Here is a 17,345-nt window from a genome sequence, read left to right as displayed (position 1 = left end):
ATGAAAGAGTACAGTAGAGCGGCATGTGATTGTACATCCTCCCTACTGTCTTCCTCACTCTTCTCTCACACATATTCTACCTGTATCCAACTCTCATATTCCTGTAGCTTAAAATCAAGATTCAAGAGGGTAATGAAAAATAAAATCAAGAGACAGGCTGCCGGTTCATAAGGGAAATTCACCCAAGTAAGTTCAGTGAGATTGATTGGAGAAAAACAGTCCAAATATACTGTACATCAGCCAGGCCCTGCAGCTATCTCTGAGGCGTCTACTGTACGTCTGAGGACAGACCAGTACAAGTTGAGAGTAGTAGGTTATCGATTTTGTCTCTTATAGTTTTATCACATCGTTGCCACTGAGAGTTATAGAAATACACAGATCAGTAGAGTCATGACTTTTTGTCACCTGAAATGTCAAAAAGGAACCTATGCTTTTTTAAAGAATGAATCATAGGTGGCTGTGGCATTGCAGAGGGCTGTCCTATTTATTTCAAGGCTGTTTTGCCAGGCAATATAGTGAATATACAGTAATAGCGTGTACCGTAAATTGGGCTGCGACTCAATATTTGCTTTAGGTTTCTTGTTTCATAGTTACTGTATATCATGGAGCTTGCCTCTGTTCTATCTATCTATCTACCTACAGTACCTATCAAGTGTTCATTCAGTCAGCCTTTGAGTGTGGCTCAAATAGCCGACATACATATACAGTAACTTGTTGGAGTATTTGTTAATACCGTACTGTGACTTTGTACACAGTAACTTTGGAGATGTTTAATGGACTAATTACATTTGTTGTCAAACTTGTAAGTTGTGTCCACATGCCTTTAATTAGAACATGACAGCTGGAATAGCATTTGGAAGAGGTACACGTTTTCCCTGTGAAATTGTTGTGGCGTTATTGTTGCACTGGTTAATTAGCGTATTATGTAAAACTCTACGCATAAGGGAGCAGACTGTATCAGAAATTCATCAGCACGTAGTGTGTGTGTGTGTATGTGTGTGTGTGTGTGTGTGTGTGTGTGTGTGTGTGTGTGTGTGTGTGTGTGTGTGTGTGTGTGTGTTCCTAATCTCTCTATATGTCCGTCAGTGAATGGGTCAGATTTTATCATTAACCTTGTGCTAGAGGACAAGACAGGACAAGGCTATATTGTTGTAAGGCTGATCGCACACACAAGTTAACTTTTACTTATTTATGCGTACGCACATGCACACTTGCACACGTGCACGCACACACATACACGTGCACGCTTGCTTTTACTCATATTTATTAGCACACACAGACACACATGCTTGTGAACATAGACTCACATGGGTATTTATGAATATGCCACGTTCACTGTCTCTCATAAGGGAGACAGGAATTTCTTATTCTTTTTTAATTAAGTCTCAAAGTCACACTGCCCTTCACCCTCCCTGCGACTATTAGCAGCACTCACTGTCTAAATCTCTCTCTCTCTCTCTCTCTCTCTCTCTCTCTCTCTCTCTCTCTCTCTCTCTCTCAGGCACGTGCACACATAGACATCAAAGGGGGCTTAAGCCCCAGCCTGTCTGTCTGTAAAGAAGTGTCCTCTCCAGACCATGAATGCAATTTTTACTGTGGTGAAAGAATTGCAAACGCCCCTCTTTCCATGCCATACCTGAAGGCAGCATTCAAGAGAATTGCCTTGTCCAAACTCTCCTGAACTTGAATGCAGCATCTTATGTTGAAAGAATTTCCCTCTCTGTGTAGAAATCCATGCCGTTAAGGCCACATCTCCAGTATTCACTTGATTATGCTTAGTTTAGTGTGGTATCAAGTACTGAAAATAGCTGACTATTGCTATTTTCAATATTTTCAAAAAAGAAAAAGTACCTTTTCAGCCCCTGTCTCTCTAACACTCTCTGCACGTCCCTGCGGAGTCTCTCTCTCTCTCTCTCTCTCTCTCTCTCTCTCTCTCTCTCTCTCTCTCTCTCTCTCTCTCTTTCATTTTTCTTGCTCCCTGTCTCTCCTCTCCAATGTTGCCAGATTTTGCGAGAGAAATAAGCAACCAGGTCTATGAAAACAAGGCCAAAAGAAGCGACTATAGCTCTTTGAAAATAGCATGGTCTACAAGCTCACATCGTGATGTGATGTGACGCGGTGTAGGGCCGGTGGACAAATACATATTATTTGTCGGTAGACAAATACATATTAATCATAAGCGACTTTACAGAAAAAACAAGCCCAAAATTGCTTAGAATAAATGGACATGGCAACGCTGCTCCTCTCCCCTTCTCTGTTTTTCTCATGCAAACTCTAGCCTCCCCTCTCCTCCTGTGTCTCTCTCTCTCTCTCTCTCTCTCTCTTTCTCTCTCTCTCTCTCTCTCTCTCTCTCTCATCTCTCCCCTATCCCTCCCTCATCCTCTTTTCGCTCCCTCTGTCTTCTGAAGCATTCTTTTTAAATCTGTTAAACCTTATTTATGCTCCGTCGCACAACAGTGTCGCTCGCCAAAAAGAGCAGACCTACAAGCTCACAGCGCGTCACCCACGTGATGCGTTGTGAGCTTGTACTGTAGCTCTGCTATTTTCGAAGCACGCGACACTGTCGTCGGACAAAATATGAATCAGGCTTTAAGATCCAATTCCTCGTTGGCTATGTACCATTACCCATTGGAGGCTGACTCATTACTTATAGGCTCATGCATTAATTCACAGCCTTTGACATCTCATTACCATCATTTAAGCTACATCATAGCCTATATCCTTATAAACCACCCAAGAGTACCTAATGTAGGCATGAGCAACTATAATATTATGCTTAAATAAATGAGGGTTAGAGAAGCCTGTGCTTATGTTTGCCGGTTCAATTCTCTGACTAGTTGGGGGCAATCTGAGTTTCGAAAGTGAGTGTGCTTTTGCTGAAAAGGTGCCTTTGAGCAATGCCCTTGAAAACTAGTGTCTCTATTCTGGGGCAAAACAGTCAATGATGTGAGCAAATCTGCAAGCTCACAATGACTGAATGTTGTGAGCTTGTAGATTGGCTATAGGGAAAATAGGATGGGACATTATATAGACCCCTGAGGGACTCCAGGTAACAAAGTGTATAGTAAAAGTGCAATATTTGGATCCGAGATGTAGTGGAGTAGAACTAAAAGTATTGGAAATTGGAAATACCAAGTAAAGTACAAATACCTCAAAATTGTACTTAAGTATAGTACTTTAGTGAATCTACTTAGTTACTTTACACCACTGGTGTTACTTTAAGTTAGTTGACCATCCCGCACCCATGACCCAAAATGGTATTATATTTTTCATTGTACGACAAATAGAGAAAATTGCAATCTGCAATTTTCATTATTTTCTTGTTTTGTTTTGTTCAATACTTGACAATATAACGGCCTGCAATGTTCGACGGCCAGGTCGAACATTGGTTCTGTGTGGTTTCGTTGCTGATGTCATCATGCTCTGAAAACAGAAACCCAGGGTCAAACCATGACACAAGGCAAACACAAGGGCTGAAAGATGGAGACAGGGTCAAGCTATCAGAAACAAATGCATCACAGCTTTCAACATATCTCTCACACTGTCTTTCTTTGTTCACCATTCCACTGAACGCTACTCATACATTTTTTGTAAAGGCCTTAACGCTGCAATCAGTACGTTTGATGTCCTCTCCACACCCAGAGAGGTCATTATTGCAATAAATTGTATCAAGAGATGTATAATAGTTTGATTGATTGATTGATTGATTGATTGATTAAGTGTTCAGTCGATGATCGATCGATCGATCAAACAAAGCACAATGAGTGTCTGACGCAGATCAGCTGAGGACACACAGAATCCACGGCCAAGAGCGTCAGTCAGTGGGTCAGTAAAGTCCACAGGGTATTTGCTGTAAGATATGGTGATGTCAGATACAGATCAGCCGAGGACACTGCAAGGCAACTGCAGCATTTTCTCACTCTCTCTGTGGATGGATTGATAGAGTGTTAGTTTGTGCTGCTCTGGTCCTGTGATGGATTGTTCTATGTTGTTAATGAGTAGGGTACTGGTGTGTGAGGTCACCTGTAGACCTGGACAGTGGAGTCAGAACAGAGACAGAGGTGCTCTCACACAGCATGCTCATGGAAACAGACCAGGAGCAGGTAATGACTTAATCACATTTATATTGTAGGATTTCTACCACTTAAGCCCTGTACTTCGTCGTATGATGGATGGTGAATATTGTTTCACTAGTTTTGAAAATGTTTTGAAATGTTTCGAATTAGTTTGAAACTTTTTTTTTTGTAGATTTTCATCTACAGTATAATGAAATTAATTTAGAACACAGAATGATTGTAAAATAAGGTAATAAATTACAAAAGGATGGTATTTTTTTTCTGAAAAAAACTAACAAACATGGAATTTTGTTTTTAATTCATGAGAAAAACTAGATTTTTTGGATTTTCTTTTTCTTTTTTTTAATATTTTGAATAATAATAATAATTAAAAAACTAAATGTAGGAAACCGAAAATGAAGGGACCCACAAAAATGTGTCGGCGACCCACAAATTGTTCTCCAACCCAGTGTTTGGGAACCACTGCACTAGACCCCCTGATGGATCGCTCAGGTGGAGCACAACACCTCCCAGTACCCAGCACGCACGACTTGCCGCACCCAAGCCGTGCTGCTCATTCGCTGAGTTGGCGGTGTGAGAGATCAAACCCATGACCTTGTGGTCAAGAGGTGAGAGCTCTATCTGGACACACAGTGGGGTCAGTGGTTAATATATGTATAGGTTTGAGTCCAGCTGTTAGAAGCATGTGGACAGGATTAAGAGATTTTTGGCTGCAGGAATCAAACGTGTGACATTCTGTGACATGTCTAACACATTCATTAGAATTCTAACTTATATTCGGACTCTGGAATTTGGTATTCGAAGGCAATCTATCTTTATCTGTGATTTATATTCCGGAGAAATCTCTCTCTTGCAAATGCCATATGACTGCTTTTAAATACCCATTTAAATGCATAGATTCCTTTAGGCTAATCGTTGTGGCACTGAAGCAAAAGGCACGTATTAATAATGTTCCTTGTCTTCACATTCTCTGAACACAGAGCAAGGTGTGCACGGCTGTGTCTCTGTTGTTGTTTGTACTTCTTGAAGAACAGCTTTTAAATATTAGTTTTTTTGTGCTTTCATGCCTTTATTGATAGGACAGTAGACTGACAGGAAACGGGGGGAGAGATTGGGAGTGACATGCGGCAAAGGTCGTCCGGATCGGGAATCGAACCGGCGACGCCGCCAGGCATTCATGCCTATGTGGCAATGCTTAAGTGGTATGCACCTGGTCCAGTAGGCCAGCGGGCGCCCAGGTTAACAGCTTTTAACTAGTTAAACTAACTCAACATTTTAACTGCTTGCACTGTATCAAATCCGACCCACCTGTCATTGTTTAAACAAAGTCCGGAATTTGTGCTGCTCTGTCCAGTGAGTGAAGGTAGACTGGGTTCTGGCCTGGGCTCAGTGCCTTGCTCAAAGACACTTCAGCTAGGTATTATTTTGCGGCGTGGCCTCTCTTACGACTGGACTGCTGTTTGACTCAGGTCCAGTTTGCATAATGCACGATGGCTACTAAAGACAACAGCGGTTCTCATGCCTCAGTGCACCTAATTATAGCTCCACTGTTATAGCTCAGTTAATACAGTGTGTATACAGTATGCATGCGTACAGAATTGGCGGCTATTGAGTAGGCCTAAAGACTCTCTGCATGACACAGCGTAAGCCTTCAGATATGTAGCATTTGTTCCCCAAAACAGTTAGCGGTTTATAATGTTTAACCGGGCTGAGAATATTATCCGAGTGCATTTTAGAGCCCCTTTACGGCATTAACTCCAGCGCCATGCTATGTGGAGTATTTGTGTATTAATTATACACGTCTATATCAGTGAAGGCTGTCACGCGGCCTCTGTTTACACATGGTCGCATGGAGCATTCCTGGTAAACATCCACTGAAAGAAAGTCTCACCGGTAAACGTTCAGGTCCGGTTACACTCTGACCTGCCCTGTAAATGTAATTAGTCCATATTTACTGCACCTTTAAATTTGACTATAGTCTCAAATGTTGTTGTCATTCACGCCATGCAGTGAATATCTTTACGTTATATAATGCATAGAGCAGGTTATGATGAGTTAGGACAGCAGTTAACAAACCTTTCCGCGCCAACGACCCCAAAATAGCCACAGTCTCAGTGGCTTAAAAAAAAAACTAAAACTAAAAAACAGAACATAGTGAATATAACAGATCTACATGCTCAAAACAGTGTTGTGAGCTTGTCGTTGGCTATATTCGCTATTTCTTAAAAAAGAAAACAAAAAAAATCATTCTGAACAATTATGCCCAAAATATGCCTGCGAACTATTTTATGAATTGAATTTGAATTCAAATTAAAATGTTTATATAAAATTATTATTAATTTGTGATTTTTTCTTTGACACCCCCCACTTTGCCAGGAGGTATGTCGGGGTTGTTGGAGGAACATCTTCCTCAAGGACACTTCTTTCTTCCACGTGGTCACATGGCTGCACCGGAGATTGAAACTGAGCCGAGCGCGGCACCAATAAATTAACAGCTCCCACTATCAGATGTGCTTTTTTATATTCCGGGGCCGTTCCAGACAGACGGCTGGGCTGGGGTGGGCTTTCGGTCCTCTTGTGAGGGTCTCCGGATCCTGCTGCTTGGATCCAGCGGATCTCGTTCCTCTCCATGAGAACCCGAGCTAGAAATGCCTTGTTTCCAGTCCTTATGGGAACCGCTGCCCTGCGCTGTGTCGTTGGACGCTGCAGGTCGTTCCGTGGCTGTGCTTGGATCAGCCGCGTTTAACGGCCTCGGGGGATTATAATTAAGCATTAGGGTGGTGAAAACTGATCCCGGACCAAGAGCATAGGGTGATAAATTGTGTGTGTGTTGAAGCATGTTGTGCATTACTGTAGAGTATGTAATGTGTACATACTGTATGCAGGTATGCGTGTGTGTGTGTGTGTGTGTGTGTGTGTGTGTGTGTGTGTGTGTGTGTGTGTGTGTGTGTGTGTGTGTGTGTGTGTGTGTGTGTGTGTGTGTGTGTGTGTGTGTGTGAAATGCAGATGCGTGTGTGTGCGTGTGTGTGTGTGTGTGTGTGTGTGTGTGTGCGCGCGCACATGCGCGTGTTTGTATTTGGGAAGGTGTGGAATGTTCCATCTTCCAGGATCTCTTCCTCTGGATACTTGGCTCGTGTCCAGCCACCCCCCTCCACCCCCCCAGCCACTTACCCTCTCAGGGAGGGGTTTTTCCGTTCTCCATGTCCGTTTTGTCTATTTCTGTCCAGCAAGGGCATTCGGCATGGTGTGTATCCCTTACACTCACGCCGCACATTCCCCCCTCTCCTCTTCCTCGTTATCTCCAGACGCCTTTGCAACAGATCCAGTTCTCTCCCCGCTCATCAGTGTCAGTTTCCACAGTTTTCTCACCCTTTCACCCTCTCCCCTTTCTCCTCCCGCTAATTTATTTGTCCTTTCCTGTCCAGTAAACTTGCCTGTTTTCACCCGCTTGCCTCGGAGCATAGGATTCCTTAAGTGTAGCGTTTTCATCCTGCGTGCATGGTTTGCCAAGGAGGAGACATTGTGGGCACAGCAAGCGTGAGACTCCTTTGTTCAAGGTTGGCTCCTTTGAGACCAGGGCTTATGGGTATTATAGTCTTCTCTGTTTGGCCTACAGCTGTAGAGGGCTCCAGTGGTTGAGTCATGGAGCACTCGCAAAACGATTATAATGAGTCTGTTTGTCTGTGCATCTGCCTACTTTACATATCATCGTTGTCGGGTGAAAATCTTGTATGTCAAAAACCGTTTGGTTTGCATTTATCATTTAAAAAATGATTTAAACTAGTGAAAACAGCAGATCTACAAGCACACAACGCCTCGCACCACTACTTTTGTGCGACGGCCTTGTCTGATGAAGCAGGGCTTTACTTTGCGAAAGAATGTACAAATTTGAAACTTGGAGATACGAGGTTTCTGCCGACAACGACGATATACTGTATGCCAGGGGTCTTAAACATTTTCAGGCCAAGGACCCTTTAATAGAGAGAGATGAAGCAGGGACCCCCTCTACATATTGTATTATGTGTGGAGATTCTCATCGATTTCATAGATAAATTCATAGACTTGTTTGACACTTAACCACTTAAAATCATAAATTGTCAATACATGGTAAACTTGACCTTTCACTCTGTACTTGGACTGCGCTTTTTTACCTCTACACCAAGCCTATTTGCCAAAAATAGACGATCTAGAGCTTGTAGATCTGCTATTTTTTAGCTGAAGTTCTCCTATCACACAATGATTTGGTGGCCCCCCTGTAGTAACTCTGATGACCCCTTAGGGGTCCCGGACCCCGTGTTGAAGACCCCTGCTGTATACAGTAAATGTCTGTCACTCTGTCCACGATGACTGTATGATGATGAACCATGGACAAATCATAACATACAGTATGGCCAGTCATGAGGGAAACTCCTACTGTACAGGATACAAGATAAACAACTGAGGCGGAAACCTCGTAAATCCAAGTTTCAGATTTATACATTTTTTCGCAAAGCAAAGCCCTGCTTCATCATTAAAGGCCGTCGCACAAAAGTAGTGAAAACAGCAGATCTACAAGCACACAACGCCTCGCGGTGCGAGGCGTTGTGTGCTTGTAGATCGGCTGTTTTCACTAGTTTAAATCATTTTTAAAATGATAAATACAAAACAAACGGGTTTTTTTTCACCCGACAACGACAAAATATAACTCATGTACAGTAATTGGCCCACTGGCTTGTCACTTGTCAAATCTTTGAGTAGCAGCAGCGCTATAGAGAGATCTCTCTCTATAGTGCGCAATGAGGGCATCTCCAACTCTTTTTCCCTGCCCAGCACGTCCCTGATCATAAGTGACGAAAAAAGAATGAGCAGGCAAGAGGCAACTGGTACACTGTGACATTGAAAATGATAAAATGGTACTCTCTCCTGATTGGATGAAATTGGCCATTTCATCCAGCTGAAATGTATTTTCTTTTTATGAAAGAGCCAGACAAGAGAGGAGATCCCTGTTATTGAACAAATACTCTAGCAGTGGTTATTAACTGAAGAGCTTTAACCTATTCACACATAAAACACATCACTTACAGTACAGCACCTTTAATAATATAAGCTCTCTAACTCAATGTCTGTTATGTGGTGTAATTGGTTGCTGGCCTTGTTTTCAGTGTCATCACGTTAAACAAAGGTAATGGAGGGTATTCGGGTGACATCATCGTACCCGTTCTCCTCTGCAGTTCATTGGAGCGATGTGCAATAGTTGTAGTCCGGACTTCCTGGAAAAACCAAGGAAACGCTGCCAGTCAAGTGACTAGCTGGCCAATCACAGCGCGACTGATCCAAGGACTACAATTCAATTCAACAGAGCCAGTTCCGATTTTGCGCGGCTCCGCTGTTCTTACAGGCTGCGTACGTAAAGACCAGCCACCACCTGCCTGTTTGGCCTAGCAACTTCCCTTTTGTGTGGCGCACGTGGAAGCGATTCCCTTGGTCCCTCGATGCACATGCCCCAGAGCCGAAGGAGGCGTCTACCTTTCTATGTCTATGGGAATGCCTACTGAGTTGCAAAAAACATAGTCAGGAGGAGTCATGAGGAGTCAGTAGGAGTGAGGAGGAGTCAGGAAGAGTTTCCCAACGAGCGCTTGAGTGGCGCTGAGTGGCATAATGATGCATACCCTCTATCAAGAAAGTCAACCAAAGGAAAAATATAAATCACACCTAGTGTGAAGTGAGTGGTGCTATTTATGAATTAATATCATTAAGCGTCCTGCAAAGCTTGGCCAATGTGACCCTGGGCGCTTTGTGCCAAGATGTAGGCTTGGACAAAGCCAGATGTTGGAGCTTAGCTCCTTCCAGGAGCACCGCTCAAATATATAGAATAAACTAGCAAAAAAAGGTTGAGAGCAACGCACTCTTGTGGAAAAAAAGTAAAAAAGCCTTTAATTGTATTTCGACTATTGCATTATGGCAAGAATAAAAACACTGCCTTCATCAGGGTGACTGAACAAAAATGCAGAACAAACGTGGTTTTTATAGGACATGGCTCATTACCATACAGATTGGTTGCAGGCTAAAAAACCTCAACAAGAAAGACAAAAAATAGAGCCTTAACAAAACCCAGCATGAAGACCTAATAACCCAAACGAACAATTTTCAGACTGCTGTTGTCATGGCTGTCTGTCAGTTCACACCTGATGCTGTGTGGGAGTTCTGACTGCTCCAGACCGCACTGAATTACTGATAGCTTGCATAATGTCCTAAGACTAGGAGTCAAGTCTAAGATGTACAGGTCATCAGTGAGTCTGTAGAAGAATCCTTTTATCCTCCAAAGATGATATGATTTCCCACCATGCAAGAGAACGCATATCAAACTCTGAATCCTTCTGTAAATTGGATTCAAACACACCCTATACAAGAACTTTAGGGAGCAGTGTCCTGAAATTCTGACAGCAAATTTTGTTTTAGTTTTAGTAATATATCTGAAAAGTTTTACTTTAGTCCAGTTAGTTAATTGGTAAGACCTGTGAAGGAAGTAATTACTTGTGTCTCAAGAGGCCCAATTTCTTTCCAATATATCTGCTGTGCATAGAGCCTGCCTGATGGTACAGTAGCTTCTGCCAATTAACGCATGGTTGTGGGTTAACGCAGTCTGCTTTGCTCAAAGAGTACTGGGAAGGAACAGCAGAATAACGTTGCAACATGTTAGCTCGTTTTTACCTTAGAAATGCACTGCCCTTTCTCTGCAGCGACTTTTCCTCTGATCTTTGGTGTTATGAAGTATCTAAATAGTGTTCTTCCAGCAAAACTCCATCCACATTCTTGGAACTGTCCTAAAATTGACAAATATCTGGATGAAGTGTGGTCAGTAATAAAAGAGGAATATGAAATGCCAAAGACAATTGTGGTATTATATCTAGGGAAGTTGACGCAGGAAAACACACATGGAGACGACATGTAGGTCAAGGTGCTCCTGGCAGCCAGCAAAAAAACAATAACGAGATTGTGGTATAGAATAGGGCTGTCACAATTATTACATAATCGTATAATCGCAATTATTTGACATGATCGCAATTATTTTGTGATAATCGTCATAATCGTTAACATGTTGAAAATATGTTTATACGTATATGTTCAAATGTTTAAAAAATAGTGGAAATAGCCGATCTACAAGCTCACTATTTCCACTATCAATGTTCTTTTTTAAGTATAAAGTTGTCAAATATGTCAGTAATTTCTTTGTATATTTGGGTTATGTGTCATATCTGCCATGTGCAACTTCAAAGCCTAAAAGCCAAACAGAAATGTAATTGTCAATGACAAAAACACAATTAAATCGTTAATCGCAATTATGGGAGAAAATGAATCGTCATGTAAAATGTCATAATCGTGACAGCCCTAGTATAGAAGTGACTCCCCAACTTGTGAGCTAGTGGCTGTGCTGAGATTTACACATAGACTTAGGATACAAGAGGAGTTGTTTCTTGAAAAATGGGAAAAATGGACTGATTACACGATCCGGAAGAATGACACCACGGAGATATGATATGGACTTTAATTTGATGTTGAAAATTATGTAAAATGTTGACCCTGTAAATATTGTGCATGTGACAAAATGAAACTAAAGGCTCTTGCACACCTACAGCGACAGCTGCTGTCGAGGAGAGACCAAACAATGGTCGGTGAACTGAAAAGGCAAAGACTCTACGCACACTGTCTTCAAATGCAAAAAAATGGGAATTTAATAAAGAGATGCAACGTTTCGGTATTTAAACCTTCATCAGGCAAAACACCAGTTTTGCCTGATGAAGGTTTAAATACCAAAAATAAAAAATAAAAAATGTAAGTAAAAAAAAAAAAAGGAAATGCTCTGCCCTTTAGGGTCGCTACTTTTGCTATATAGCTGTTAGTTGTGACATGCTTTTCCCGCAGCAAGGGATTGTGGCTAATGTGGTCTTTTTTTCTACCGCCTGTCTTACAGCTGTACGGGGAGTACAGAGAACAGCTGGGCAGTTACGCACGGCGGGAAGCGGCTCGCTTACTGACAGAGAGACAATGGAAGAGACAGGCAGAAGAGAACACTGCGAGGGCCGGCGGCCGCAAGGGCCACGGCCGGCGGAATCAGCCCCACCACCAGCACCTCCGCCACGCCGCCACCCTGGAGTCCCATCTCAGCCACACCTCTTCCACCAAGACGCCACGCCCCTACTCCAAATGCCAAGGTGACACCCACCTGACCAAAAGGGAGAGAATTTACCTGTCAATTTGACTGATAAATGCAGTCAGAGTGGAAGTGATTTTTTTTCAGTCACCCGAGTGTTAAGGCAAGACCCAAATTCAGAGTGAACATTTTTAACTCAAATCTTTGCTTCTGGGGTGAGTGGGTCCCTGGAAAAAGAAATATTTTGAGATGGGTGTCCTCAACCTTTGTCATGTCAAGAGCCCCCAAAATGGTATGTATTTGGCCGTGGACCCCCATCTCAAAATATTTTGTTCCAGGGACCCCCAGAAGCAAAGATTTGACCAAGGCCCTATGCTAGATGCAGTATATCTATTCTAAAAATGGGATGTATATGGAGGACATACAAGGTTTCTGCCCGACAGCAACGACATAGAAGATATGAGTTTTTTGTGTGTTTCTTTTTGTGTGTTTGTTTTTGCTTCTGATAAAATAACAATTGAATTATAACAAATAAGACTGCACTGCACTTATAAGAACATTTAACACTAATGTTATACAGTGCACCTATTTTTAATTATGTGTATCAACCGCAATACATTTAAATAAAAACTTTGTAAAGAAATACATACATGTTATAAAGCGGGTAGCAGCATCCTTTCGTTCCTGGGAGAGAAGAGAACAGAAATGTGTAAGCTCACATGAATAAATAAAGACTGTTGCACACAGTAGCACCCAGCAGCATGTCTTTGTTTTTACTCCCAATTAACATTCATACACTCATTAACACTGATGTATTATTCACTTGAACACAGAACAATATTTGAAAATAGAAAATGTGCATTGTCTCGCAGAAGGTTTTAGTGCACAGCATTTCACAATCCGTCACAATGTGATGTGTTGTGAGCTTGTAGATCTGCTATTTTTGAAAGATTCTAATAAAACATTGTGAACAATTTTGAACATTTGATCATGTTTAATAACGCAAATGTTCTGATGGTCTCTGGCACAAACTTTTTTTTTTTTACATGGTGATTTGTGTCCAAATAGTAAATACAAATTAATTTGAGGGTACCTGACATGAAAATGTTTGAGAACCACTGCTATAGATAGTGATACATACATCATAGTACATTGTTTATACACTTACAAATCTATAAATATGGAACATAACAGCGTCTTTTCTGTGGGTTTACCCCAGACTGTTTGGCCCGGATGCGGCGGTACATCGTGACCAAGATGGGAGACGACTGGATCTTTCTGGTTCTACTAGGCCTTACCATGGCGCTGGTCAGCTGGAGTATGGACTATGCCAGTGCCAAGAGCTTGCAAGGTACTGTATACCACACATCAGGCCTGCTGAAGGAAAGAGATCTATTTCAGCGCATTACCATTTTTCACTTGTAATTTTTGTCAAGTGAACAAGGATTTAATATAAATGTTTGGTTTTACACTGAAGCTTGAATTGTGTATTGACCATAAAATCAGCACCCAGTATATCGTCACTGTCGGGCAGAAACCTCGTATCTCCAAGTTTCAAATGTGTACGATTGGTAAAGCAAAGCCCTGCTTCATCGTACAAGACTGTTGCACTAGCCGATCTACAAGCACACAATGCCTCGCGATGCGAGGCGTTGTGTGCTTGTAGATCGGCTGTTTTCACTAGTTTAGTACATTTTATAGATGATAAATACAAAACAAACGGTTTTGGACATACAAGGTTTCTACCCGACAACGACGATATGTTTTAATTGCAATATTTATTTCTTTATCTGTGACCCTGGTAGAGCATGCTGTGAGTACTGGGCTGACTGGAGGGCAAAGGGAGATTATCGTTGGTTGAGCAGTTATTAGTCTGATAATAGTTTTCAAGTTCAACTTCAAGACTTTGTCAGTAGTGGGACATTTGGTTTGCTTCACGCAGCACTTGTCTCACACAGACGTCAGTTTGGGCAATGAGGGCAGTCTGTGAGGATCTCGGATTTGTGTATACTGTACGTCTTGTCCTCCAGAGAGACTAGTTTGGGGGACGAGGACAGTCTCTGATGTTCTGGGATTTGTGCAAGACTTGTCATACACATAATTCAGCTAGGATTGTGTGCTGAATGCCTTTCCAAAATACTGTTGCTACAGTCCCTTGTTGCACTCCTAGTCTATTTTCATTGGCAGTGTGAAAACAAGACCTTGATGTGCAGTGTACAGTACTCTACTGCAGTGATTCTCAACCTGTGAGTCGGGACCCAGAAGAGTAACTTAATGTGCAACATTTCTCACTCAACAGTAAACAAACCAACATAACTTTTAAGTGTATGGGTATCTGCACATTTCTAAAGTGACAATTTAAGGACTTTTTAATACCAAATTAAACATTGGCCAAATTGTCAAATATTAGAAGCCGATCTACATGCTCACAACGCCTCGCGTTTTCACAATAGAACCATGTTATACAAAATGTAATGCCTCAGCTCTTCGTGCTCGTTAGGGTGGGGGGTCCCCAGTTAAATGATTATATGATTATTTTGGGGGTCGCTGCCTGAAAAGGTTGAGAACCACTGCTCTAGTATACTATACTGTTCTATTTTGTTTGTAATTCCATTTCTTCTCTCTCTCTCTCTCTTTCTCTATGCGTCTCTCAGCCTATAAGTGGATGCATGGAGAGTTGAAGGGCAACGTCCCTCTCCAATACCTCGCCTGGGTCACCTATCCCATGATCCTGGTCATGTTCGCCTCTCTCTTCTGCCATGTGGTCGCCCCGCAGGCCATCGGTAAGTACTCTGGGGTCTCTGCCAAGCTGCAGAGCCTGTCCTAGAGACGCAGAACCAACCGGGGGGGGAAAATGGCTTCTGTCAGATTATCTCCTCCGAACACAAAGGAGACTTGTCAGTACATGAGTGTATTTTGGGTCGAGTGGAAGTCTAAACCCCCTATAGTCATGACAGGGACCAGAACAAATTGGGTTATTGCTATTCGCCGTTGCAGAGCAGATGTCTCATACAGTGGCCTCATGGCTGGATAGTAACATGTCACTGTCTCCTTATTTTTGGAGCTGTGTGGAACACAAGCTCCCTATACGTGGCCGTGTGTGTAGGTATGTGGGTGGGTATGTGGGTATGTGGGTGGGTGGGTCTGTATGTAGCCTGTATGTAGTAACCCTGGGTGACCAGAGAGGTGCTGTTGAGTCTAGCCTGCCCTGAGCATCAACTGCAATACACACACACACACACACACACACACACACACACACACACACACACACACACACACACACACACACACACACACACACACACACACACACACACACACACACACACACACAGCTCCACTTCGAACAGAGGTTCGATTTTTACTTCCTGGAAGTCCTCCATTATTCATGATTCACCATCCTCTCACCCTTGGTCCTCTGTTTGACCCTCTCTCTCTCTCTCTCTCTCTCTCTCTCTCTCTCTCTCTCTCTCTCTCTCCCTCTCTCTCTCCATGTGTCTGTCCGTCTCAGGGTCCGGTATTCCCGAGTTGAAGACAATCCTACGAGGTGTAGTACTGAAGGAGTATTTGACGGCCAAGGCCTTCATAGCTAAAGTCATTGGCTTGACCGCGGGCCTGGGCAGTGGGATGCCAGTGGGCAAAGAGGTAGAACACACTCCTGTATACGACAGTGGTTCTCAACCTTTTCAGGCCACGACCCCCAAAAGAATCATATTTGAACTGGGGACCCCCCCACCCTGAAGAGCACCAAGAGTTGAGGCATTACATTTTGTATAATACGGTTCTATTGTGAAAATAGCAGATCTACAAGCTCACAACGCCTCGCGAAGCGTTCTGAGCATGTAGATCGGCTATTTTCACAATTTCTGCCTCTATTAATTGACAATTTGGCCAGTGTATCATTTGTCATTTTAAGAGGTATTAAAAAGTCCGAAATGTGCAGAATACCCTCTACACATACTTAAACTGTATGTTGGTTTGTTTACTGTTGAGTGAGAAAACAATGTTGCACTTAAGTTAATCATCTGGGGACTCCCCAAAAATAATTTGGGGACTGCCCTTGGGGTCCCGACCCTCAGGTTGAGAACCACTGCTGTACTGTATACTGTATATCTAATCTGTCTGTCTGTCTGTCTGTCTGTCTGTCTGTCTGTCTGTCTGTCTGTCTGTCTGTCTGTCTGTCTGTCCGTCCGTCAGTCAGTGTCCGTCCGTCCGTCCGTCCATCCATCCTTCTGTCTGTCTGTCTGTTTTCTTTGTCAATCTATGCAGCGATCAATCTGTCGGTCCGTCTCTGTCTACCTATCTATCTATCTCTCCCCCTCCATATCTCTCATCTCTCTTAGTCTTTTCTCTCTTATATCTGTTCTGTCCCCAAGCATAGAGGATAGGCTAATAAATCACTCTGTGTCATGTTTTCTCTCTCCTCTCTCGCTCTCTCCCTATTTCCTCTCATGGGACTCAAACAATTTATTCAACTTCTGTGCAAACTCCATTCATTTCCCCCCCATTACAGTAGGCCGGGCAACTGTCAGGCACAGCAATTAGAACGTGATTTATCTGTACCCGATGTGTGTGTGTGAGAGAGTGCGTCCCAGTTTAGTAGTGTCCCTCCCTGTCAGAGGCGGTAGTCCGTTAAGTAGATAATGTTTGGGGAGCTTCAACTGTGTCCAGGTGTCAATAACCATCACAATCACAATCAGAACGAAATAACAGCTGCGCGGAGATAGCGACATCACTGACTGGCCACATAAAATGTGAGATCCACATGCCATACACCATTATTAGACCGTGTTCATTTGATAGCATGTTGTTTTTGTCCTGTCCTACGAGTGTTTGTTGATGAAGCGTAAATGAACAAAGTCAAAGTACCGACAATGATAATCCATACAGACAGTTCGTTATGGCAATCACACTGCATGCTATACTCATTCAGCACAGTGGCAACAAAAGTTGAACTGGCTCCAATGGTGCAGTGAAGCGTCAGTCAATCATTTCACCCTTTCTGCTCCACTTCTCTCTCCACACGATTTCTTCTTAATAATGGGGGGAAACTAATTGTTGCCTACAGCCACTTCCCTCCCAAGCCTTTATATTTTCCTTTATAGTTAGTGTGGTTGCACCTGCAGGGTGTGGTT

General features: G+C 42.8%; 1 protein-coding gene across 1 annotated transcript in view; it reads left to right on the top strand.

The window, feature by feature from the left end:
• Positions 1 to 17,345, top strand: part of clcn1b (chloride channel, voltage-sensitive 1b) — a gene marked incomplete at both ends in the record, with an annotated part of 72,395 nt that overhangs the window by 12,916 nt on the left and 42,134 nt on the right. Inside the window, 4 exons of the mRNA XM_080743365.1 lie at positions 12,028 to 12,268; positions 13,427 to 13,558; positions 14,862 to 14,990; positions 15,722 to 15,855. Coding sequence (XP_080599491.1) covers positions 12,028 to 12,268; positions 13,427 to 13,558; positions 14,862 to 14,990; positions 15,722 to 15,855 — 636 coding nt within the window. The remainder of the gene's footprint in view (positions 1 to 12,027; positions 12,269 to 13,426; positions 13,559 to 14,861; positions 14,991 to 15,721; positions 15,856 to 17,345) is intronic.

Source organism: Nannobrachium achirus, assembly GCF_963921795.1.
Source record: "Nannobrachium achirus genome assembly, chromosome: 2".
NCBI classification, from domain to species: Eukaryota; Metazoa; Chordata; class Actinopteri; order Myctophiformes; family Myctophidae; genus Nannobrachium; species Nannobrachium achirus.
The sequence above is the reverse complement of the archived record's forward strand: the minus strand, read 5'-3'. Positions and strand labels throughout refer to the sequence as shown.